Source organism: Elephantulus edwardii, unplaced genomic scaffold (genome assembly GCF_000299155.1).
Source record: "Elephantulus edwardii isolate Elephantulus edwardi_28Jun2011 unplaced genomic scaffold, EleEdw1.0 scaffold00043, whole genome shotgun sequence".
In the NCBI taxonomy this organism is placed as follows: Eukaryota; Metazoa; Chordata; class Mammalia; order Macroscelidea; family Macroscelididae; genus Elephantulus; species Elephantulus edwardii.
This window is the reverse complement of record NW_006399793.1, coordinates 7,126,770-7,151,557: the sequence shown is the minus strand read 5'-3', so window position 1 is coordinate 7,151,557 and position 24,788 is coordinate 7,126,770. Positions and strand designations below refer to the sequence as shown.

The 24,788-nt window shown below is 37.7% G+C and overlaps 1 protein-coding gene across 1 annotated transcript in view; it reads right to left on the bottom strand.

The window, feature by feature from the left end:
- GPR98 (G protein-coupled receptor 98) overlaps positions 1-24,788 on the bottom strand; it is a 1,036,968-nt gene that overhangs the window by 29,680 nt on the left and 982,500 nt on the right. Inside the window, exons 86-87 of the mRNA XM_006885387.1 lie at positions 8,102-8,293; positions 5,305-5,482 (exon numbers count right to left, since the gene is read on the bottom strand). Of these exons, the coding sequence (XP_006885449.1) occupies positions 5,305-5,482; positions 8,102-8,293 (370 nt within the window). The remainder of the gene's footprint in view (positions 1-5,304; positions 5,483-8,101; positions 8,294-24,788) is intronic.

Here is a 24,788-nt window from a genome sequence, read left to right as displayed (position 1 = left end):
CTTTTCAAAGAGAGGAGCGAACTGGGGGGAGTGGGGTAAAGAAAAAAGTGCAACAATGAATGAATGAAAATCCAAAATCTCTGTAAATGTTAATTAAATTTAATAAAATAAATAAAAATTACACTGGAGCATCAAGAAGCCAAAACAAAGGTAAAACAGTTCTCTCTCTCATCTGTTTCAATGCAATATACATCATTCCTCCCTTCCTTTTCTATCTTCCCTCAACACTGATGTCAGTACTGTTTTACAACAGTGGCCTGTTTAAAAGGGATATATGAATGGGTATTCTTGTCATTACAGAAGTCCAGAGTGAAGGCTGCAGAGTGGAGTGGACTTGAGGGATGGGATTGCATAGCAATGAAAAAGTTTTCTTTTTCTTTTCAGGGAGAAGAGTGAATTGAAGGTAGGGGTGGGCAGGGAGAAAAGTGCAACAATAAATAACTGGAAACCCTAAGTCTCTGTAAACTTTCATTAAAATTAATTAAAAAAAAAAGGAAAAAAAGCCAAAATGGGAAACATGCTGAAGTTAAAGAACTGAACAGAAGATTTCAAAGGACAGCTTGAGAGGAAAATGAACTGAAAAACAAGTTTAAACCCTGACTCACAATATTGAAAGATGTTATATAGAAGTTGAACATCAAGGAGACAAAGAATTTTACCACTGAGCCAATGGTAGCACCATAATAGATGGAGAAGAGATTGAGGTTGTTAACAATTACAGCTTCATAATCAACACTCTTGGCACCAGTTGTCAGGAAATCAAAAGATGAATTGCACTGGGAAAACCTGCCATCAGGGAACCTCTCCAGAATACTAAGAAGCAACTATGTCAGTCTAGAGACTAAGGTATGTGCGGTCCTGGCTTTGGCCTTTACAATTACTTACTATACATCAAAGAGCTGGACAATGACCAAGGACAGAAGAAGAATCAATGCCTTTGAGTTGTGGTGCTGGCGAAGAGTCTTAAACATACCATTGGCCACCATGAAAACAAACAAGTCTGTCTTGGAGAGGGTGAAACCAAGTTTCTCCTTGGAGGCTAGGATTCTGAAGCTCTGTCTCACATACTTTTGGCACATAGCCAGGAGGAACCAGTCCTTTGAGAAGGACATCATTCTTGGAAGGGTGGAGGGACAGTGCAGGAGAGGAAGATTCCAGATGAGATGGATTGATCAGTAACTGGGGCAATGGGAGTAGGTGTGTTGGAGTCAGTGATACTGGCTCAGGACAGGGCAGGCTTCAGAGCTGGTGTGCATAGGGTCACTATGAGTTGCAGTTGACTTGACAGCACATAACAATAGCAAAAACAACAGGGACAATATACTGAACGAACCAAAAAGCATCAAAAGAAGATGGAGGAAATTCACAGAGTTACTATACCAGAAAGAATTGATTGAAACGGAAAAATTTCAGGAAGTACCATATGAATAGGAGAGAATGGTAATGAAGAAAGAATCAGAAGCTGCACTAAAGGCACTGACAAATATAAGGCCCAAGGAATTGAAGGGATACCAATTGACTTGTTCCAATTAACAGATGCAGCCTTGGATGTACTCACCAGTCTATGCCAGGAAATTTGGAGGACAGCTGTCTGGTCAATGGATTGGAAGAGGTCCATATTTATTCCTATTTCCAAGAAAAATGATCCAACAGAATGTGGAAACTATTGAGAAATATCATTAATATTATATGCAAGCAAAATATTGCTGAAGATCACTGAAAAAATGGCTGGAACAATACATAGATAGACTGCCAGAAATTCAAACAGGATTTAGAAGAAGCTGTAGTACTAGGGATATCATTGCTGATGTCAGATGGATAATGGCTGAAAGTAAAGAATACCAGAAGAATGTCTATTTGTGCTTTCTTGAATATGACAAGGTATTTGACTGTGTGGATCATAACAAGCTGTCTTCAAAATTGAGAAGAATGGGAATCCCAGAGCACTTAATTGTGCTCATGTGAAACCTATACCTAAACCAGGAGACTGATGTGTGAACAGAGCAGGAAAACAGTGCTTGGTTTAAAATTAGGACGGGATTTGGTCAGGATTATATTCTTTCTCCATACCTAGTCAATCTATATGCTTAGCAAATTATTGAAGAAGCTGGAGTCAATGAAGAGGAGTGTGGAATCAGGAACAGAGATAATCTGCATTATGCAGATGACACAACCTTGCTTGCTGAAATTGAGGAGGTGTTGAAGCAGTTCTTGCAGAATGAATGAATGAAGTCTTCAAGATAGATTGCATCTCAATGTCAAGAAAACAAAAATCCTTACCACTAGACCCAAAGGCAACACCATCATAGATGGAGAAGTCATTGAAACTGTCAACAACTCTATCTTACTTGAATCCACAACTAACACCCTTGATACCAGCAGTCAGAAAATAAGGAAACACATTGCACTGGGAAAGTCTGTAGTTAGGGACCTCTCTAAATTGTTGAGGAGTAATTATGTCAGTTTGAGAATGAAGGTGCATTTGATTCAGGCCATGGTCTTTTGGATCAATTGCTATGCATTTGAGAGCTGGACAATGAATAAGGATTATGGAAGAAGGACTGACACCTTTGAGCTATGGTGTTGGAGATGAGCACGGAACATCCCAAAGACAGTCAATAGAACAAACAAATATTCTTGGAGAAGATGCAGCCAGAGTACTCTTTGGAGGCAAGGATGATGAGGCTTCGCCTCACATGCTTTGGATATGATGCAAGGAGGGGCTATTCATTGGAGAGGGACATGATGCTTGGAAGGGTGGAGGTTTGACAAATGAGAAGAAAAACCTTGACAGGATGACTGCCATGATGAGCTCCAGTGTATCAGGAAGTGTGAATGACATAGGATAGGATGGGGTTCAGACCTGTTGTTCATAGGGTTGCCATAAGTTGTACTTGACTTAATAGAAACTAACAACTACAACAATAACATTCACTTTTATACAGTCGTTCACATACACTGATTTCATTCATACACATTTAGTTTTATATAATCTTTTTTAATTTTTAAATTTCCAAGTTTATAACATATATTCTTTAAATAAATATTCCAATAAGCTCATCTAAGTATCTTGTTATTGTTCTTATTATCCAGAAGTAATAGTCTTATTGAAACTTTCCATAGTAGTAGTGCTCAACTGATTTTGAGGGGAAAAAGTGAAGTGCAAATATTTGTATATATAATTGTTGAAACAACAAAAATGACTAATAGTTTTTTTTTCAATGTTTCAAATAGCTTTTCTAACAGACGATGAGATACTGTACATCTTCATACTATTGAAACGCCTTTGTTTATGCACTGTTGATATGGAACCGACCCATAGCTAACCCTCCAGAAGGTTTTCAGGTTAATCACACAGGAGGAGATAGGCTGTTTTGCTGCCATGGGGGAGCTGGTGGGTTCAAATAATACCCCTTTGCCTTGACAGTGCAGTTTCTTATCACTAACTGGCCAAAGGTCTATATTCAAACACTAAAAGAAATAATATTCATTAATTCTATCAACTTAGAGCATGTGACTTCTGATAATATAAATTCATAGCTCTTATATATCTTATTTGTAGTTTACCTCCACCATCAAAAATATATACACTGCTGCTTTGAATATTTAGCACGACATGTCTATGATTGTTTAACAATGATTTAAAAATTATTTAATAACAGTGGAGTTTCAGGGAGAGGATCAATATTTAGCATATATCAATAACCAAAATAATTAATATAATGCCACATTGAAAAGTAAAGATTTTGCAATACCCATTATGATGCCTTTGAAAGTTTCTGCTTTAAGATATTCATAAGACGGTCTCTTTGACAGGTTAAACTCTCGCAGTGTTATTCTAACCACACAGTTTTATACTAAACTTGTCTTACTTCTAACTGGGAATTTTAGCAATATTCTAGGAGAGATATTTTCATTTAGTTGAGAATATATATATTTTTAAAAGCAAATTACGAATTAATTTTTGTTTGTTATTGTTGCTATGTGCTACTGAGTCGCCTGTGACTCACAGTGACCATATATACGACAGCCCTAAACCCTGCTCTATCCTGTGCCAATCATGTAGTCTACCACATATCTATTCCCCATTACCCCATCACTGAATCAATCCATCTCATCAAGGGCTTCCTCTCCTGAGCTGTCTCTCCACCCTCCCAAATATGATGCCCCTCTCCAAGGACTGATTCCACCATGTCAGATGAAGTTTCAGAATTCTTGCCTCCAAGGAACAGCCTGGCTTCACTCTCTCCAGGAAAAACTTGTTTGTTCTCCTAGCAGTCCTCCTCAGTGTCAGCAAGCAAGGTTGTGTCATCTGCATAACACAGATTGCTGATGAGTCTACCTGCAATCCTGATGCCACATTTCTCCCCATAGAGCCCATCCTCTTGAATGATCTGTTCCACACATAGGTTGAAAAGATATGGAGATAGGACACATCCTTGGTGCACACCCTTCTCAATTTTGATCCATCCAGTGCTTCCATGCTCTGTTTTGACAACTGCTTCCTGGTCCAACTATAGGTTTTGCCTAAGCACAATCAAGTGTCCTGGGATTCCCATTCTTCTCAGAATCTGCCACAGTTTGTTGTGATTTACAGTTAAATGCTTTTGCATAGTCAAGAAACACAGACAGACATTCCTCTGGTACTCCCTGCTTTCAGCCAAGATTCATCTGACATTAGCTTTAATATCCCTAGTACCACATCCTCTTCTAAAATCCAGCCTGCACTTCAGGTAGTTCTCTGTTGATGTGCTGTTCCAGTCATTTTTGGATAATCTTCAACAGAATCTTGCTTGCATGTGATATCAATGATTCTGTTTGATAATTTCCATACTCTGTTGGATCACCTTTCTTTAGAATGGGAACAAATATAGATCTCTTCCAGTCAGTTGGCCAGGTGGTTATCCTCCAGATTTCTTGGCACAACTTGGTGAGCATAGTCAAGGCAGCATTTGTTTGTTGAAATATGTCAATCAATATGCCATCAGTGTTTTATTTGATGTCAAAAAGAAAACACCCTAGAATTTGACTGAGATTAAGAATGGGTCATGAGAATCAGGATGTACTAAGGGTGACTTACTTATAGTAACGAGTGCTGTTGTTGTTGTGTGGTATCAAGTTAGAGTCAACCTACAGCTGACCATCCAGTGGGCTTTTAGAGGCAGTAAAATTGCATGGAGGTGACTGTCATCCTTCTCCTACGTAGCAGTATGGTTTAGGATTATAGCGTGGCTTCTTACCACGGGGTCACCAGAGTTCCCTCTAGTAAAGAGTGAGTACTTTTAATTTTGGATTCATACATACCAGTTTTTAAAGCAAATATCAAGTCATCAAACTCTTGTGATTCTTCATCAGCTATCAGTGACCCTTGGCCATATCCTCCAGAGGAAGGGAACGTGGCGCCGTTTTGTGGACTTGGCTTTAGCTCAGGGCTAGCCTGAGTGGCTTGTTGGAAGGATCCTCTTTCCCAGTCTGGTGGTACCTTTTTTGGGTTGGAGTAGGAAGAAAAGGAAACCATAACATGAATGCATAAGTTCTTACTTTTATCTCCCTATAACATTACAGTGGCCTGGTGAAAGGGCGACTGAATTCTTTAGACACCAAAATATTTACCTTTGTTCTTTTGAAAAATATAGTTTTCCATGAGACATTCTAATCTGAAATAATGAACAATTTCTTTATTGGAATTTCTGATAGATTTCTAGACTATTATGTGTGTGGAAATAAGATTTTTTTTTTTAGCTCAATAAATACATTTTATTCTCTGTAGGATATATGCAAAGAAAATTTAAGAAATGTAGAAGAATCTTATTGTTCATTTATAGTACTAAATAGTATTTAAAACACAGTAGGCATCTTGAAAAATATAGTGAATTTTTTTTTTTTAAAAAGGAAGTTCAGGGCATCCTAAACGCTTCCTTTTTGATTAAGAAAGACAACTGCATTCAGAAATGATTAAATGTTTTCACTTATTTCTAGGTTACTGGTAAACAAGGCTTTAATCCTCCCTTTCCTATGCTTTCTTTTCTCCACATGGCTTTTCAGAATGCCTCTGACAGTCCCTCACTGACAGCTGGATCAAGGCCAATTCTAAGCCTCTGAGGAATGTAGAGCAGACTTTAGAGTATGCTGTTGGCCGACACCCAAGATGAACACTTAAGTAGTGGATTGGGCCAGGAATTGGACTGCCACAGCTGCTGCCTCTCAATATGAGGTTTTCTGAGAGACTAGATAGAGGGAAACCTCAAACTGAGGAAAGTGTCCTGAGGACATTAGAAATAAACTTACTAAAAAGACTTTGAGAAAGGTCACTAACATGTTGAACAGCTAGACCAGTACCAATAGAACTTTCTGCAATATGATCATTTCACACCTGTTCTCCCTGCTATAGAAGACACTAGACACATAGCTCTTGCAGCGCTACTGAGAAACTGAATTTTTGTGCTACTGGATTGTGATTAGTTGAAATGTACAGTTACACGTAGGTGCTGCTAGCTGTGCTTGGTGTCTGATTCACAGGAACGTAATGGACACAGGGACCATACTGCTTTGATCCACATGGTTCTCACTGGGGGATTTTTAGAAATGGGTCTATCATCCTGATCTGTCTTTGTCTTTAAGCCCTCCTGAAACAAACTCAATGTCACAGCAACACATAAGTCTGTCCTAACAGATGAGAGGTGGTTGTGCTTGAAGTGCTTTGCTGGAAATGAGCCACGTGGAGGTGAGAATTCCACCACCACTGCCCTCTCCTATAGTAGCCCACAGCAAACACATTGGGCCTTTCTGATGTTGACAAATAACAGACTGGGTAAACATTACAATACATATTCTTTTTTAAAGATTCATTCAGGAGTTTTAAAAACATTTCTCTTTCTATTGATATCACCTTCAATGTTGAAAAATCATTCCTTTGAAATAATGTGGGGTAGAGGAATGGCATGAGATGTTTGAGTACACACAAATCTCAGCTTTTCAACATGACACTTGATTTGTGATCATCCTAATTCATTTCAATCTGCTAAGTAGAAAAGTATAATATTCTTTTCTATCTTGTGATGAAAGACAAGAGGGAAAAAATCATCTATCCAAGAATTTATTGTCTATTATTTCTCTTTCAGATAGATGCACTTGGTATTTTAGTGTGGCTGCAAACCTAAGTACTATTCCCCTTGCCTCTGTACTACTGAGAAGCAGTATGAGCTGTGTAAGCAATGGTTGCCAGGCACACTAATGGGCACTGCAGGTAACTGTCTGTGTTACTGTCTCTTTCTGGTCAAATACCTTCAGGTATGTTTTAAAATCTGAGCAGTGGTCCCAGTAGAATGGGCATAATTACTGCCAGGTCAGTGGTAAGGTGATTTAAACAGAGGAAATCAAAATGATGTGGAGAGAGCAGTGGAACACAGATTTTACAGAGGAAATCCTGGCTGGATTTTCCACTCGTGCTTGCTTTTCCATGCCTTTGTTCTAAAGTATTTTCTGATACTTAAAGTGAATTTTATCCATTTTCTTTTCACTGAGTTTGTTAGGATTGAGGCAGTGAGTTGGGATGAAGGAAGAGAGCTATGAAAATATATATTAAAGAGTAAGAGTTTATAAAAAGAGTTTTAAAAAGACTCAGTGGTTGTCACAGACTAGGAAGAGTTTGAAGAAGGAGATGTCAAATTGTGCTGTATCATTTCCCAACAAAACTGCTGGTATAGACCACAGCTCAACGGGCAAGAAATAAAGCGTGATACCACAGTACCTACCACTGCGGAGTCAATTCCAACCCACAGCAATCCCAGAGGACAGAGCTGATCTCCCCCCTAGGATTTCTGAAGCGGAACTATTTATGGAAGCCGACTTTCACATGTTTCTTTAGTGGAGTAGTTAGTATGTTATGGTTTGCGGCTAAGCGCTTAACCAGTATATCAGCAGAGCTCCTTGATTCGACAGTAAGTGAGCTGAATATCATAGATAAAAGGACGCCAGAATGTGTGTGTGAGAGAGAGGGAAGATGCACAGGGATGGAGGGGTGATGGGTAGTGGTGGGCTGGCCCGAGGCTGGAGGATTGTGGTGGTCACACAGGTGGTGGAGGTGATGGGGGGTAGGCACCTCCTCCATAGCGCTGATGAGATTCTGGGTGGATTTGCTGATTTCCCCTCCAGCAGGAGGCATTCCACTTCCTTGTGTGAAGAAGGCCGTGCTGGGCCCAGGGTGCCCATTCATTTCCACGGTGTAGCTGGCCTTCATAGGGCAGCACGTCTGGTTGTGTAGAATAAAATAGACCACAAAAACGTAAAGCCCCTGCAAAAGAGAAGAACACCAGCATGTCAGAGGATGCCCTACTGAAACAACTGCTCTACTGAAGGGGGGGGTGGGTGGAGAAGGGAAGGTTCTGTGTAGCTGAGTTCTTTTTACAGTCTCCAAATTCTACCAAAAGCTGAGAATGCTAGAGCATGTTAGCAGACTAGCAAAACGCCACTGTAAATTTCCAGATGAAACCAGAATGTGTGACAATGCCATTTAGAAAAATCCCCCTTTTATTAAGAACTTTAAACGGAAGAAACTGAATTCCAGCCCAAGTAATGAAAATAGAATGTTGTTGTTATAATAGCATTGAGTGGGAACAGACTCACGGCTGACCCTCCCGTGAGTTTTCAGTTAAATGAAATAGCACCATAGGAGACTGTCCATCTTTCCCTCACAGAGCACGTGTGGACTCAAGGCTCTGGTTTCGGGTTTGGCACACAACTCCTCACCACTGAGGCATCATAGCCCCCATATATCCAATTTGTAGTATACATTTGTTTTAGAAAGCAAATATTTTGCCTAAAAACAAAACAAAACAAACCAACCCAACCCCCTACCCTCTTTTCCCACTTATCTCATTTTGTCATCAAAATGGCTGAAGTAGGATACTAATTAAAGCTCCAAGCAATTGCAGATTTCTGGAAAGATAGCTGGCTGACCAAGTCAGATTCTACAGTCCTATCTATCTCAGCTATTCACCTTATTTGGAAATTGAATCATCCTGCAGGGACTCAGGATAACCTTATGGATTGTTTGACACTTAGCATACCATGTGTCTTATACCAGAACCACAAAGCTATCCTTTGTATTCTTAATGATCTGCTGGCCCTTTAAATTCTTTTGCAGTCATGTCAAATTTAACAATTGCTGTGCTGTCGTCACAGATGGCAAGTCAAATTTTGTGTTTGTGTTCAGGCTGCTGTCTACACTGGCTCTCCTTCATGCTTTGTACAAGGGATCTACTGTATATATGGAATGGTGCTTCTATAAAGCTTGGTAATTTTGACCTTTATACTTGTGTTTGTTAATCCTGATATTCAAGTACTGGGAGAAAATACGATTCTCATTAGCTACTAAAAGACTTAATCTGCAAACAGAAAGGCAAAACACTCAGTTTATTTCTTAAATGCAAAAAAAAAAAGTTTATGTTAAAATGTTGCAGAAAATACAAATAAATTTATTTTGTCAAATGGTTCCTAAAATCTCTTGTAATGTGTAAGTATTAAGGTACTTAGCAGTCTGAAACTCACAAACTACTAGTAGATGTGTGAAAGTATATTAGAAAAAAACTGGGTTTAAGGATTATAGAAAGAAAAAAACCCAAAAAACCCCAGCAATCCAATGATCAACTAAAAAAAAAAAAAAGAATAATTCTGGGAAGCTTTGAATATAAATAGAAGGTAAGGTATCCATGCTCTAGCATTTGGTCTCTTAGGGGCTACTTCTAGAAAAATGTCATAAATCTGACCTTTCTCCCTTTCTACTAGAATAATCCCTTCACACTTTAACAAAAAGTTGACTTATACATTAATACATACGTTTTAAAATTAATAATTTACCTTCAAAAATTGTTTTAAAATGTAATTAATTCTAACCATGCTATAAATTGTGCCATTTATTTCTTTTTGAATTAAGATTTTGTTGGGGGTGGAGAATGTTACAATCTGAAATTATGTAGGGTAGGATAATTAGTTCCATGTGCAAATGATGTCATTAATATTAGCAGAAACAAATCTTCCTGTAAGCACACATAGATATCCAAAATATGTTTTGTATAACTAATTTTTCTCATGGCTGGGCCTAATTCCATTGGCAATAGCCATAGACAAAACAGGGGGGGAAATTAAACTGTCAACTTAATACTTGTGTGAATGCCATTGATTTATTTCAAGATTTCTCTAAGGGCTATGAAGTGATAGGGTAAAAGCTAGATCAAGAAACTAAAACCATGTTTTGAAATCCATCTCTAAGGACTCATTTGTTAAAACAGCACATTTTGTTTGTTTTCATATCTTTTGTGCTTTAGCAAAAGAACTGCCTGCTGAAAATAACTTGCATGTGAAAATTGCATGCTTTTATCTAAAAAGACAGAAATACACAGTAATAGTCTGAATCTTATAGATGTGCCCCAAGTACATAAACATGGTCAAATGGAGAGAAAATAATATATAAATACAGACTGAATGGCATTTGCCTAGATGTAGCCCAGGCTGGACAAATATAGACAATGGATTTTCGTTTTCCTGAGAACTCAGCTGTAGGGCTTTCTGACCTAAAGTAAAAACAAGTCCCATTCCAAACACTATATATTAAGTCTCAAGCTTTCTTCCTTATTCAGGCCTATAAAAGAACTTCAAAAGAGAAATCCAGAGTCAGTTACTCAAATCCGTATTGTTGAACACCCACTTTGTACATTGCCAGACAATGAGATATAATGATAAAATACAGCTTTTGCTTTCTAGTTTCTTACAAATACAATAATATCTTACAACATAATAGGATAACTTTTTTAGATCTAAGAGATACATAATTTCTCTCTCTCTCTCTGTCTCCTGAAAAGAGGTCAAGTTTTCTTTGGTGACAGAATTCTACTATCAATAGTCAATTCCTTCCCCCTTCCCTTGTTTGGTAACTACAAGAAAACTTTTCTCCCATTCATTCATTATTGCACACTTTCCTCCCTGCCTCCCATCCCCCAGTTCGCTTTTCTCTTTGGAAAGAAAAAAAAAAATAAAAAACAAACAATCTCTTATTGTTATACAATCCCCTCCAGTCTACTTTACTATGCAGCTCTTATTCTGGAAACTTGTCATGATAACAATACCTAATCATATATTCCTTTTAAACAGTTCTCTCCCTCATCTGTTTCAATGCAGTGTACATCATTTATCTCCTCTTTTCTTAGGTTCTCCCCAACCCTGATGTCAGTCCCATTTTACAATAGTAGCACTATGCAGTATTTGTCCTTTTGTGACTGAGATATTTCACTCAGCATAAGGTCCTCCTGTGCCAATCTGTATTCTTAAAGGTCTTCCTCTCTTTGCTATAACCCTACATATTTCCCAGGATGACATCCTTTTCCAAGGATTGACTTCTCTTGATAACATATTCCAAGTATGTACGACAAAGTTTTGCCATCCTGCTTCTAAGGAACACCCTGGCTTCATTTCTTCTTACCAGACTTCTCTATATAGAAATATTAAGTAGGAACCATTCTTCAGACCATACATACAAAACCTTCAAATTAGGAATGTATTAAGAATTTAAATGTGATTTTTGGATTTAAAAACCATAAAATTCCTAGAAGAAAATGTAGATACAACACAGTGAGGTATAGCTTTTAACAAAAAGCTATCTATTATAATAACACATACATGAAGTGCAAAAATAAAAAAGACAAAACCCCACAAATGGGATGTCATAGCAATTAAAAATGTTTGTTCATGAAAAGACTTTACCTAAAAAGTTGAAAGACAAGCTACTCATTTGGTAGACTATCTGTGGAAATCACATATCCAGTGTGAATCTAAGAACAAGTATGCACAAAACTTTAGCAACTTAAAACTAAAACACAAATTTTTTAAAAATGATCAAAGAATCTGAAAAGATATTTCTCCAAATATTCATATTGGACCAAAACAGGTGAAAAGATGCTCAATGATATCAAAGAGATACAAATCAAAGCCCCAATGAAGTATCACTATACTCTGACAAAAATTGCTAAGACTTTTTTTTAAAAGCAAACAAAAGCAAAGCACAATATAAAACAACAAATATTAGTAAGGGTGTGGAAAAACTGCTACTTACTCTCTTTTATTGCTGTGGAGAAGGCAAAAGGGTACAGCCACTGTGGAAAACAATTTGATGGTTTCCCAAAAAACTAAAAATAGTACTACTAAAGTAGTCAATCCACTGTTGTTGTTAATGTGCCATTGAGTCAACCACAATTCATAGTGATCTATGCCTAACAGATCTGACTCTTGCCCTAACTATGCCATCCTTATCATCTCTGATACACTTGAGGTTATTGTTATAGTAACTATGTGAATCCATCTTGTTAAAGATCTTTTTCTCTTTTGCTGAGACTTCACCTTTATCAACATGATAGATTTTTTTCCTAAAGACTGCCCCCTCCTGAAACTATGACAAAAGTATGAAGACAGAGTTTCACCATCCTTGCCTATATGGCCCACCCTATCTGTACTTTCTCCAAGACAAATTTGTTCGTTTAGCAGTCCATGTTCTGTACCCTCTCCAGTACCACAACTCAAAACCCCGCAGGTTTGCCCCAGATAATGTGAATCGCCTCCTTTGACCGCCCGCCAGGCCTCTCGGCCACTGTCACCAGCCAGCCCCTGGCCGTGTGGGTGGAGGGGACTCCCGGGTGGGGGTGAGGCCAGCCCCTCAGCAGGGACCCCGCCTTCCTTTTCCTCCTGTCGCCATCACTGTGCTTTAGTAATAAAAAGTTCGATTTGAAAAAAAAAATTGATTCTTCTTCCATAAACTTTATTCCTTGTCCAGTTTTAAGATATATACCAACAAATTGAAAAGATCATGGCTTGGATCAGGTGCACCTTAGACTTTAAACTGACTTTAGTTGATCTTTAGTATTTCGGAGAAGTTCCTGACAAATTTTACAAATGTGACAAGTCTTTTGATTTCTTGACTGTTAGTACCACAGGTGGTAACTGTAGATCCAAGTAAGGTGAAATTCTTGACAACATCAATCTTTTCTTCATCTATCATTGCCTATTGCTCAGTGGTGAGGATTTTTCATTTCACGATGTGTAAATAAATCCACTACTAGAACTATAACCAAAGATCTTCAGAGAAACAATGCAAACAGAGAGATGTACACCAAAGTTCATTGCAGCATATTATTCACAATAGCTAAAGGGTAGAAACAACCTAAATGCTCATCAATGAAAGAAAAGATAAACAGATCATGATACACACATATAATGAATACCATTCAGACAGAAAGAGAAATGAAATCTTGACTTATGTTACACTATGAACAGACCATAAGATATGCTAAATGAAATAAAGATATGACAAACGAAATAAAGTCAATCATAAGAGGATAGATAATGCTTAATTTTTTTAAAAAGACAACAACCAAGCATTAAAAAAAGACTTATGAGTGGTTACCAGGGGTCGGAGAAAATGGGACACAGGGTCTCTGTTTATGTTAATGGAAACAGTGCACTGATTAAACATAGGTATGCACAAGTAATTACTGAACTTGCTGTCAAATAGTTGAAATAGGAGACACTACACGGTTCAAAATCAAGAAGGGGGTCCATGGGGATGTATTTTGTCTCCATACCTTTTTATTTTGTATGCAGAACAGATCATCCGAGATGCTGGGCTGTACAAGGAGGAATGTGGCATCAGGATTGGTGGAAAAATCATCAACAACCTGCATTACGCAAATGACACAACCCTCCTTGCTGAAACTGAGGAGGACCTGAAGCACTTGCTACAGAAGGTCAAGGATTGCAGCCTCCTAAATGGATTGAAGCTCAGCATCAAGAAAACAAAGATTCTCATCACTGGGCCAATTGGCAGCATCAGTGTGGATGGTGAAGAGATTAAACAGTTTTAGTTTACTTGGTTCCACAGTAAACACTCTAGGGAACAGCAGCTAGGAAATCAGGAGATGAATTGCTTTGGGAAAGTTAGCTGTGAGGGACCTCTCAAGAGTACTGAAGAGCAATGACGTCAGGCTGGAGACTAAGGTGCACCTGATCCAAGCCACAGTCTTCCCAATTACGTGCTATGCATCAGAGAATTGGACAGTGAATAGAGATGATAGAATGAGAACTGATGCCTTTGAGCTGTAGTGCTGGAGAAGTGTTGAATATATCATGAACTGCTAGGAGAACAAACAGATCTGTCCTGTAGAGGGTGAAGCCGGAATGCTCCTTGGAGTCAAGGATTCTGAAGCTTCATCTGACATACTTTGGGCATATTGTAAGGAAGGACTGGTCCTTGGAGAGGGACATCATGTTTGGGAGAGTGGAGGGATGGCGCAGGAGAGGAAGACCCTTGATGAGGGATTGATTCTGTGAGTGGAGTGATAGGAATGAGTTTGTTTGAGACGGCGAAGTTGGCACAGGACAGAATAGCGTTTAGGCCTCTCGTACATAGGGTCATTATGAGTCACAAGCAACTGGATGGCATGTAACAACAACAACAACATGTGATAGATATATATCTATAATAGTAACACAACAAGTAAAGAGGAGCTGCTAATTTTGCTTATATACAACCAAACACCTTATGGGATTTGATTTCTTGATTTGGAATTTAGAGTCATGGTTTCTTAGGACAGCCCAGTTAATTGGTCTAATAACATGTTCAGTGCTTCTCTTTCATACTTAGTTCATTTAGTGTCTAGGTTCTTACAATAATAATAATTGTTAGCCATCTTCTCAACTAAAATGCCCCAAAATAATGCCCTCAGAACTGTTATATTCAAGTTAGGATATTCCTCAATTGCAATCTCTGTGCTATATCTGAATACAACTAACATTCTCTCTGCATAGATGAAAAATATTATCAAACCCAAAAAATACCCACTAACATTCACAACAATTCACCATCCTATACCTCTACTAACAACCAACCATGATTTCCTTACAAATAGATGAAGGCTTCAAAGAAAACCAAGAAACCCAAACACAAAAACAACACTTAATACAATAATAGCATGTCTTAAAAAATTTATTATTATTAATTTGAATAACAAGCTCAGAACGAAGGCTGCATAATGGAGTGGACTTGGGGGGAGGGATTGTATAGCAATGAAATAATTTTTCTTTTACTTTTCAAAGAGAAGAACAAACTGGGGGGAAGGGGTGGGCAGGGAGAAAAGTGCAACAATGAATGAATGGAAATCCAAAGTCTCTAAATTTTCAAGCTGTCTGTTTCTGAAGAAATGGTCTCAAGCTTCATAATCATTTGCAGAACTAATCTCAAATCTGACGACCAAGATTTAACCATCAGCTAGAAAGAGTTAAGCCTCACAGAACTTGTAACAGGTTCTCAGGAGAGAGTGTAAAACCCATCTATTCTAACAATAACTACATGCACGTCACCTAGATTTCTCTTTTGTACCCACTTCTTTCTGCTTATCATTCTTTCAGGTTGCAGAAAAGAGGTCAAAGTAATAGATGTATTCAATGAACCTATTTGACATCTGCCTGGACAAGTTTATTTAAGGTTGTTTGTCTCTAAATAAAACATTAGATTTCACCAAGGATCATTTTTTTTTTCATCAAATTCTGAATGGTGCCTGACTTACTCTAAGAACCAGTACTGTATCCTTCACCAATGAGCACTAGCATACTTATATTGCAATATTCTCGATAATCATGAAAGAGTTGAGCAACATGACATTGACTCCATTTGGCCTCTATGTATTACACTGACTCAAGATTTTGGCAAAATCTTCACCAATGGTATAAGATATACAGATGTTGGTTCTTAAGCTGACATTCAAAAACACATATACAAAGAATCAAATCCATTTTATAGAATGTGTATTTTACAGTGGTGCCAGCAGTAAAATGTTTTAGGAATAATAAGATAAAACTCTGTAAGCAAGAAGAGGAGATTGATGAAGGATCTTTACCATAAGAAGCATGACATATATCACTGTATTCTGTAAAAGTATATTTAGAAAAACCTTGTATTATCAATAGCTAGAAATGAATATGATATATCGTATCCCTGTGTATAACAGAGCACACTAAGGATAGACTAGCAGATATGGCACCGAAGGCTGAACCTTCATGTTGGGAATCGCAAAGGAGAAGTAACAGCTACACACAGACTTGAATGATTGAAACATGGAATATGATAATATGAATGTAGGAAAATTGGAGATTGTTAAGGAAGAGATGGAACACATAAACATTGACATACTAGGCATTGGAGAAATGCAAGTGATATGAACAATCATAAGATCTACTATGCTGGAAATGAAAAGCTGAGGAAAAAAGGAAATCACATTCATACTTAAAAAGACCGTTTCAAAAGTACATCACCAGCCCTTTCTAACAAAGTACCTCTGGGTGGACTCAAACTTTCAGCCTTTAGTCAGCAGCTAAGTGGTTAACCATTTACACTACCCATGGATGCCCTTTAAAAGTTTATCGTTTCTAGAGAAGATCTATATTGATACTGTATTTTCTACCTAACTATGAAAAAGGAAATAGACATACCAAAATATTTGTACTTTTAGCAGTTAATATTCTAAATAGAGGATTTATTTTCAGAATAGTAATAAAAATTTAACTACCAGAAGAGACTATTAAAAAAAAGACCATTTTCAGATCCATCTTAAAATACAATGTTGTGACTGATAGGATAATATCCATATAAATACAAGAAAGACCTGTCAATATGATAGGATAATATCCGTATATATACAAGAAAGACCTGTCAATACCACTATCATTCAAATGTGCGCACCAACATCCAGAGCCAAAGAGGAGGGAATAGATGATTTCTACCAACTACTGCAATCAGAAATTGATCAAACATACAACCAAGATACACTGATAATAATGGGTGCCTGGAATGCAAACATTAGGAAGCAGGAAGAAAGATCAGTAGTCAGAAATGAGGATGGAGACAAAATTATAGAATTCTGCACAATCAATGATTGTAGAATCACTGATTCTACCTTTTAGAAGAACACAAATGGTGACTATGAACAGGAGTAAGATTGATTGCCTATGTGTGAAAAATCATTGGAAAAACTTAATATTAGTTCTGCAAACTAGGCCAGGTGTTGATGATTAAACTGAAGCTAAAGAAAAATTAAATCAAATCCACAAGCACCAAAGTTTGATCTTAAGTCTATCCCACCTGATTCTAATAAACATCTCAGGAATAGGTTTGAGATCTTGAATAATAAAGAGCAAAGACCAGATGAGCTACAGGAGGATATAAAGAATATAAAAAACAAAGAATGCAAAAGGTCATTACAAAGACAGAGGAAGAAGGAAAGGCCAAAATGGATATCAAAAGAGACTCTGATATTGTACTAGAGCACTGAGAAGCTAAAGCAAAAGGAAGAAATTAAGATGCTAAGGAGCTAAACAAGATTTCAAAGGCAGCAGAGGAAGACAAAGCAAAGTGTTTTAATAAAACATGCACACTGCTGAAATTGGAAAATCAAAAGCGATGAACTTGCTTGGCATTTCTTAAACTGAAGGAACAGAAGAACAAATTCAAACCTCTAGTTGTAATATTTAAGGATGCCGCAGGCAGAATGTTGAATGACCCAGGAAGTATCAAAGGAAGATGGAAGGAGTACAAAGAGTTGGCGAGTACAGAAGAATTTAATAAAATAATTTATCAATCACCTATGGTGGTGAAGGAGGAAGTTAAAGTTTGACTGAAGGAATTGGCAAAAAAGAAGGCCCTAGGAACTGACAGCATACCAATTGACATACTTTAACAAACAGACACTACCCTGAACACACTCATCAAGTTGTGCCAAGAAATCTGGAGGACAACAATCTAGTCAATTGACTAGAAGAGATCCATATTTGTTCCCATTCCAAAAAAAGGTGACCCATCAGAGTGTGGAAATTATTGGACAAGATTCTGATGCTTCATCTGACATACTTTGGACATGTTGCAAGGAGAGACAGTTCTTTGGAGAGAGACATCATGCTGGGTAGAGTAGAGGGACAGTGCAGGAGGGGAAGACCCTCTATGAGGTGGATTGATTCAGTGACTGGGGTAATCAGGATGGGTGTGTTAGAGGCAATGCGATTGGCACAGGATAGAGCAGGGTGTAGGGCTGTTGTTCATAGGGTCGCTATGAGTTGCAAACTACTCGACGACACACAACAACAACAACAACAACAATTAATATCACATGTAAGCAAAATTCTGCTGAAATTTATCCAAACAACTGGAATAGCATATCAACAGAGATCTCACAGATATGCAGGCTGGGATTAGAAGAGGCCAAGGTACTTGGGATATCATAGTTAATGTTAGATAGATTTTAGCTGAAAGCAAAGAGTACTAGAAGAATGTCTATTTGTGTTTTATTGACTATGCAAAGGCATTTGACTGTGTGGATCACAACAAATTGTGGCTGATTCTAAAAATAATGGGAATCCTATAACAGTTGCTTGTGCTTATACAAAACCTATACTTGGACGAGGAAGCAGTCATCAGAACAGAACAAGGAAACACTGCATGATTTAAAATCAGGGAAAGTATACTCCAAGGAGACATCCAATCTTCCTATCATTTCAATCTCTGTCTTCAGTCTGTATGTGGAACAGATCATCTGGGAGTCTTCTGTACTGTATGAGGAGGAAAACATCATGTAGATGGAGAAAACTTTCAAGATCATCATTTATTGATCTTACATGATTCACTCAACATGATGAGGACGATCTGTAAATATCCTTTAATAATTTAACCATACCAAGGACTGTCAAAGAGGTCTGCACTGAAGAGGGTGAAACCAGGATTTTGACACTTCATCTGACATACTTTGGGCATGTTGCCAGGAGGGACCAGTCCTTGGAGAAGGACATCATGTTTAGAAGTGTGGAGGGACAGTGCAGGAGTGAAAGACCTTGGATAAAGTGGATTGGGTGGGTAACTGGGATAATCATGGTAAGTATGCATTGCAGACAATGAGATTGGCTCAAGATAGGGCAGTGTTTAGAGCTATTTAACATAGGGTCGCTGTGAGTTGCAGATGACTTGATGGCACATAAAAACAGACATTACATGAATCCAAGATGAAGAAATTGAAAATTTTTACCAACTCTTTTAATTTCAAGTTGATCAAACTATACATTAAGTTATATTAATAATTACTGGTGATTGTAATGTGAAAAGAAAGATTAGTAATTGGAGAATATGGCCTTGGTGTTTCATTACAAATCTTTTTAAAATAATATAAATATAAATAGTATAAATGATGGCTATACATGTGGATTTCAGTACATGGATATGCAGGAATCATATGGTGGAAAGAAATGATGGAAAGATTCAGGATCACCACTTAGGACAAGGTGAAGAATTCATCTTAGCATCAATTATTGGTATGTAAGTTAAAATAAAAACTGAAGAAAATAGACCCACAAGAGCCAAAGCATAATTTGGAGTATGTTTCCCCTGAATGGAGAGACATTTTTAAGAATAAATCTGACTCACTCAACACTAGTGACTCAATGAGTTATGAAATGATACCAAGATCATCATACAAAAAAGAAAACATAAGACAGGAAGGTAGGTAAGAAACACAATAGATGTTAGAAGATATTCTGAAAATTTCTCTTGAATATGGGATGGCTAAAGTGAAAGGAAGGAATGATGAAGAGAGTGGAACAGAAGATATCAAAGAGCAGCTCCAGAAGAAAAAGTAGCATAAAATGTGTAAAGATCTGCAATTAGATAACTAAAAGGAAATGATGCTGGGATGTCGGTTATGGTCTCTTTGGGGTATAGTCCCAGTAGTGGAATTGCTGGGTCAAATGGTATCTCTATTTGCAACTTTTTGAGAAAGCGCCACACTGCTTTCCACAGGGGTTACACCATTTTACACTCCCACCAACAGTGAATAAGCGTTCCAGTCTCTCCACAACCTCGCCAGCATTTGTTGCTTGCTGTTCTGTTAAATTTTGCTAGTCTTACTGGGCTGGGATGATATCTCATAGTTGTTTTGATTTGCATCTCTTTTAGAGCTAGGGATTTTGAACATTTCTTCATGTGCTTGTTGGCCATCTGAATGTCTTCTTTGGTGAAGTGTCTGTTCATATCCTGTGCCCAATTTTCTATTGGATTATTTACATTTTTCTTGTTGAGGTGCTCAAGTATTTTATAAATTCTAGATATAAATCCCTTATCTGACATGTCATAACCGACATCCAAGCAGATATATGCACACCCGTGTTTATCGCGGCTATTTTCACAATAGCAGGAGCTCGAAACAACCTAAGTGCCCATCAACAAAGAGATAGAGAAGCTTTGGTATATTCACACAACAGAATACTACACTGGATTGAAAAACAAGGAACTCATGCAATATTATTCAAAATGGGTGACTCTGGAGGACATTATGCTGAGTGAAATACCTCAGCCACAAAAGGACAAATACTGTATGGTGCCACTGTTGTAGAATGAGGCTGACATCACGGTGGGGGTAAGACTGAGAAAAACTGGATAAATTATGTATACTGCATTGAAGCCGATGAGGGAGAGAACAGTTTAAAAGTAATATATTTTAGGACATTATGGTTACAATAAGAGTTCGGAATGAAGGTTGCAAGAGTGGAGTATGGGGGGGGGGATGCGGAGGGACTGTTTACCAGTGAAGGAGTTTTTCTTTTGCTTTTCAAGGAGAAAAGCGAACTGGGGGTGGGGGTGGAGTGGGCGGGGGGGGAAAGTGCAACAATGAATAAATGGAAATCCAAAATCTATGTAAATGTTCATTGAGATTAAAAAAAAGAAAAAAGAAAGGACGCGGTAAGCATTTCTCAAACCAAAGAACTGGGAGAATAAAACCAAGACTTGAGCTGCAACATTGAATGAGATAAGTGTCAAATGGTTGATTAATACTCAACCATTTCAGGAGAGATTGTACAATGAAAGATATTGAAGGAAGAAGTCCAAATTGCACTGAATGCAAACAAAGAGAAAAAAAAAGAAAACCCCACAGTCACCCCAAACAACCCAACCCACAAACAAACAAACCAACCCATATAACAAAAATACAAGATTTGAAAGAATATCAGCTGAGAAAGGAATGCAGTCCTGAATTGCTCTCTTGTGTATCAAGAAATTGGGTGGACTGCTATGTGGTCACCCTACTGGAAGAGCTCCTTATATGTCTCCATTCCAAAGAAATGTGATCCAGTGGACTGTACATTACTGGACAATATCATTTTCAAGTAAAATTATGCTGAAGATAATTAAAGGTCCTTGGGATCACCAGGGAAGTGCCTGCAATTCAAGCTGGATTCATATGAGGACGTGGAACAAAAAATAGCATTGCTGATGTCAGATGAATCTTTGATGAAAGCAGGCCAGAAAGGTGTTCACCTGTGTTTTTTTGACTATTAAAAAAAAAGAAATTTGACTGCGTGCATTTTACTGTATTGTGAATAATATTGGAATGTGAATTCCAGAACACTTAATAGGGCTGATGCAGAATATGACAGGTATATGGATCAAAAAGCTATTGTTCAGATATTACATGGATCAAATCAGGAATGTGCACACCAGGATTGCACTCCTTCACCATATTTATTCAACCTATATGTTAAACAAATAATCTCAAAATGGTAATCTATATGAACAATGCTTCATCAGAATTAAAGTACATTAACAATGTATATAGTGCGCAGATGATATAATCTTGCTTGCTCAGAGCAAAGAGGACTTGAAGCACTTTCTGATAAAGGTATAAAATTGCAACCTTTGGTATGGATTACATCTCTACATAAGGAAAAGCAGAATCTTCGCAGCCGAACCAATATAAAAGATCATGGTAAACAAAAATAATCAGAAGTTAAGATTTCCCTTTACTTGGATTCACATCAATGTCCAGTGAAAAAGTAGTCAAGAAATCAAGTGACAGAATTACATGCTTACTGAATCTACTCTATCCAGTGTTCACTTATATCATACATTTCCCCCTATCTTCCTCCATTTATAAAAAATTGATTTGCGTATCACCAACCCCTACACAATACATCATACAATTAATTACCGCCTATCCATTCAAAACAAACAAAGAAACAAAAACCCAAAACCAAGGCCCAGGAATTGATGGAATATCAATTGACATACTTTGACAAACAGATACAGACATGGATGTGTTCACCAGGTTGTGCCAAGAAATCTGGAAGACAACTACTTGGTCAGCTGACTAGAAGAGATCCCTATTTATTCCCAATCCAAAAACAGGTGATCCAACAGAAGGTAAAAATTATTGAAAAATATCAATACTATCACACTATTTTAACTTATTTTAATATTATTTTTTGAAGATTACCTAAAAAGTATGGCAGCAGTACTTCACCAGAAAACTACCAGAAATGTAAGCTGGGTTTAGAAGAGGCTGTGACACTAGGGATATCCTAACCAATGTCAGATGGATCTTGGCTGAAAGCAGAGAGTACTAGAGGAATCTCAATTTATGGTTCATTGACTGTTCACAGGCATTTGACTGTGTGGATCACAACAAATTGTGGCTAACATTTAGAAGAATGGGAATTCCAGAATACTTGATTGTGCTCTTGAAAAGCCTATTCCTGGACCAGGAGGCAGTTGTCAGAACAGAACCAGGAAACACTACATGGTTCAAAATCAGGAATAGAGGACATCAGGGATATGTCCTGTCTCAAAAAATTCTCAATCTATATGTGGAACAGATTATTCAGGAGGCTGAACTTTATGAGATGGAATGTGGCATGGAGGAAGACTCATCAACAACCTGTGTTATACAGATGACACAACCTTGCTTGCTGAAACCGAGTAGGACCTGAGTCATTTGCTAATCAAACGCACCTTAGTTCTCAAACTGACATCATTGTTCCTCAATAATTTGGAGTGGTCCCTAGCTGCAGACTTTTTCAGTGCATTATTTCTCCTGATGTCCCGACTCCTAGTACTAAGGGTATTGATTTTAGATCCAAGTAAGAGGAAACCATTGACAACTTCAGTCTTTTTTTTGTCCATCTTGATGTTGCCTATAGGTCTAGTGGTAAGGACTTTTGTTTTCTTGATGTTCACAAAGTTGCTGGCTTACCCAAATTCACAAAAGTAGTTGTTGGTGGGATGATTGTAAGGGAGGAAAAAGCCCCACCCAATATATATATAAATGAATGAAATAAATGTAAATGAAGGAACACAATGTACATGCATGAAGCACAGTGTATATGAATGATAAAAATATTAGTAATTAAAAACTTAAAATGATAACATACATCTGGTTATATCATGGGTCTTATTTCTTTAAGGTATATTCCCAGGAGTGGAATGTTGTTTTTAGGAGTCTTCAAGTGGAGTATGACTCATAGCAATCCAACTAACAACAGATCTGAACTCTGTCCTATCCTGTGCCATCCTTTGCCTCAGAATTTCTGACACACATGAACCCATTGCTGCAAACACTGTGTCAATCCACCTAGTTGAGGACTTTCCTCCCCTTCATCTGCCACTGCTTTCCAAACATGATGTCCTTCTCCATTGAATAGCCTCTCCTAGCAACGAGACAAAGCTTTATCATCTTTGCACCAACAGAGCACTCTGGTTGCACCTTCTCCAAGACATATCTAGGGCCTACTGGCAAGAATCTGTGCTGCAATCCCAAAGGCACACAGTTTACGGCCACTAGCAGCTCCTGTGGGAGAAGGATGTGCTATCTCCTCTGGTGCAATTAACTGCCTCTGAAAACTCACCAGGTTTTCAGCTGTGGGTCAGTTCTGACTATGGCACTCAACAACAACATGGGATATTTAGTATTCTTCTCCAACATCACAGTTTAAAGGAATCAATTCTTCTTCTGTCATCTTTGTTCACAGAAAACCAGTGTCTTAGTGGTAAGGAATAGTTGCCAACCTAAATGAACAGAGTTCTAGGAGCAGGGTTCTAATTCACCAGCTGCTCCACAGGAGAAATATGTGCCATATGGTGTGAAATGATGTGATATGGTGTGAAAAACAATGTATATGAACTTTGTAAATAAACCAGTATAGAATAAAAATTTTATTTAAAAAAAGGGATAGAAAAGTTGTGGTACATTCACACAATGGAATATTTTGCAGCATTGAAAAATAACGAACTAGAAAGCACTATGGAATGTGAATGAGTCTGGAAAACATTATGCTAAGTGAAATCCTTTTGTCCCAAAAGGACAAATTCTGCATAAGACTGCTGTTATAAAATAGGTTTGATAAAATAGGTAGGGGGAGAACAGGAAGAGTGGCTAGATAGTAAACACTGTACTGGAACAGATGAAGGAAAGGACGGTCTGAAAGAAATGTATGATTAAGCAATAGTCAAATTAACAATTAGCCTAATTAACAATTAACAATCTGGAGCAAGAAGTACATTATAAAAGGAATTGAGGGAAAGAGAAGGCAGAGAGAGGGAGGGAGGAAAATGTGCATCAATGAATGAAAGAAAACCCAACCTTTCTGTAAATTTTCATTGAAAACACAATCAAAATTTAAAAATAAAAGTGAACTGAGAGTAGGCAATCTACTCCTGTGCAATTAACTGCCATTGAAAACCCACCAGATGGTCAGCTAGGAGTTGGTTCAGACTCCACAGTTCACAACAACAGAAGAATAAAACTTATTTGAGGCAAAAAAAAAATAAAAGTACATATTGCACTTGACAAATACACTTCACAGGACTTTTTTAAAGGACCAAGGCACACTTGACCTAAGTTATGGTATTTTCTTTTTTCTTTTTTTTTTCATTAATATTT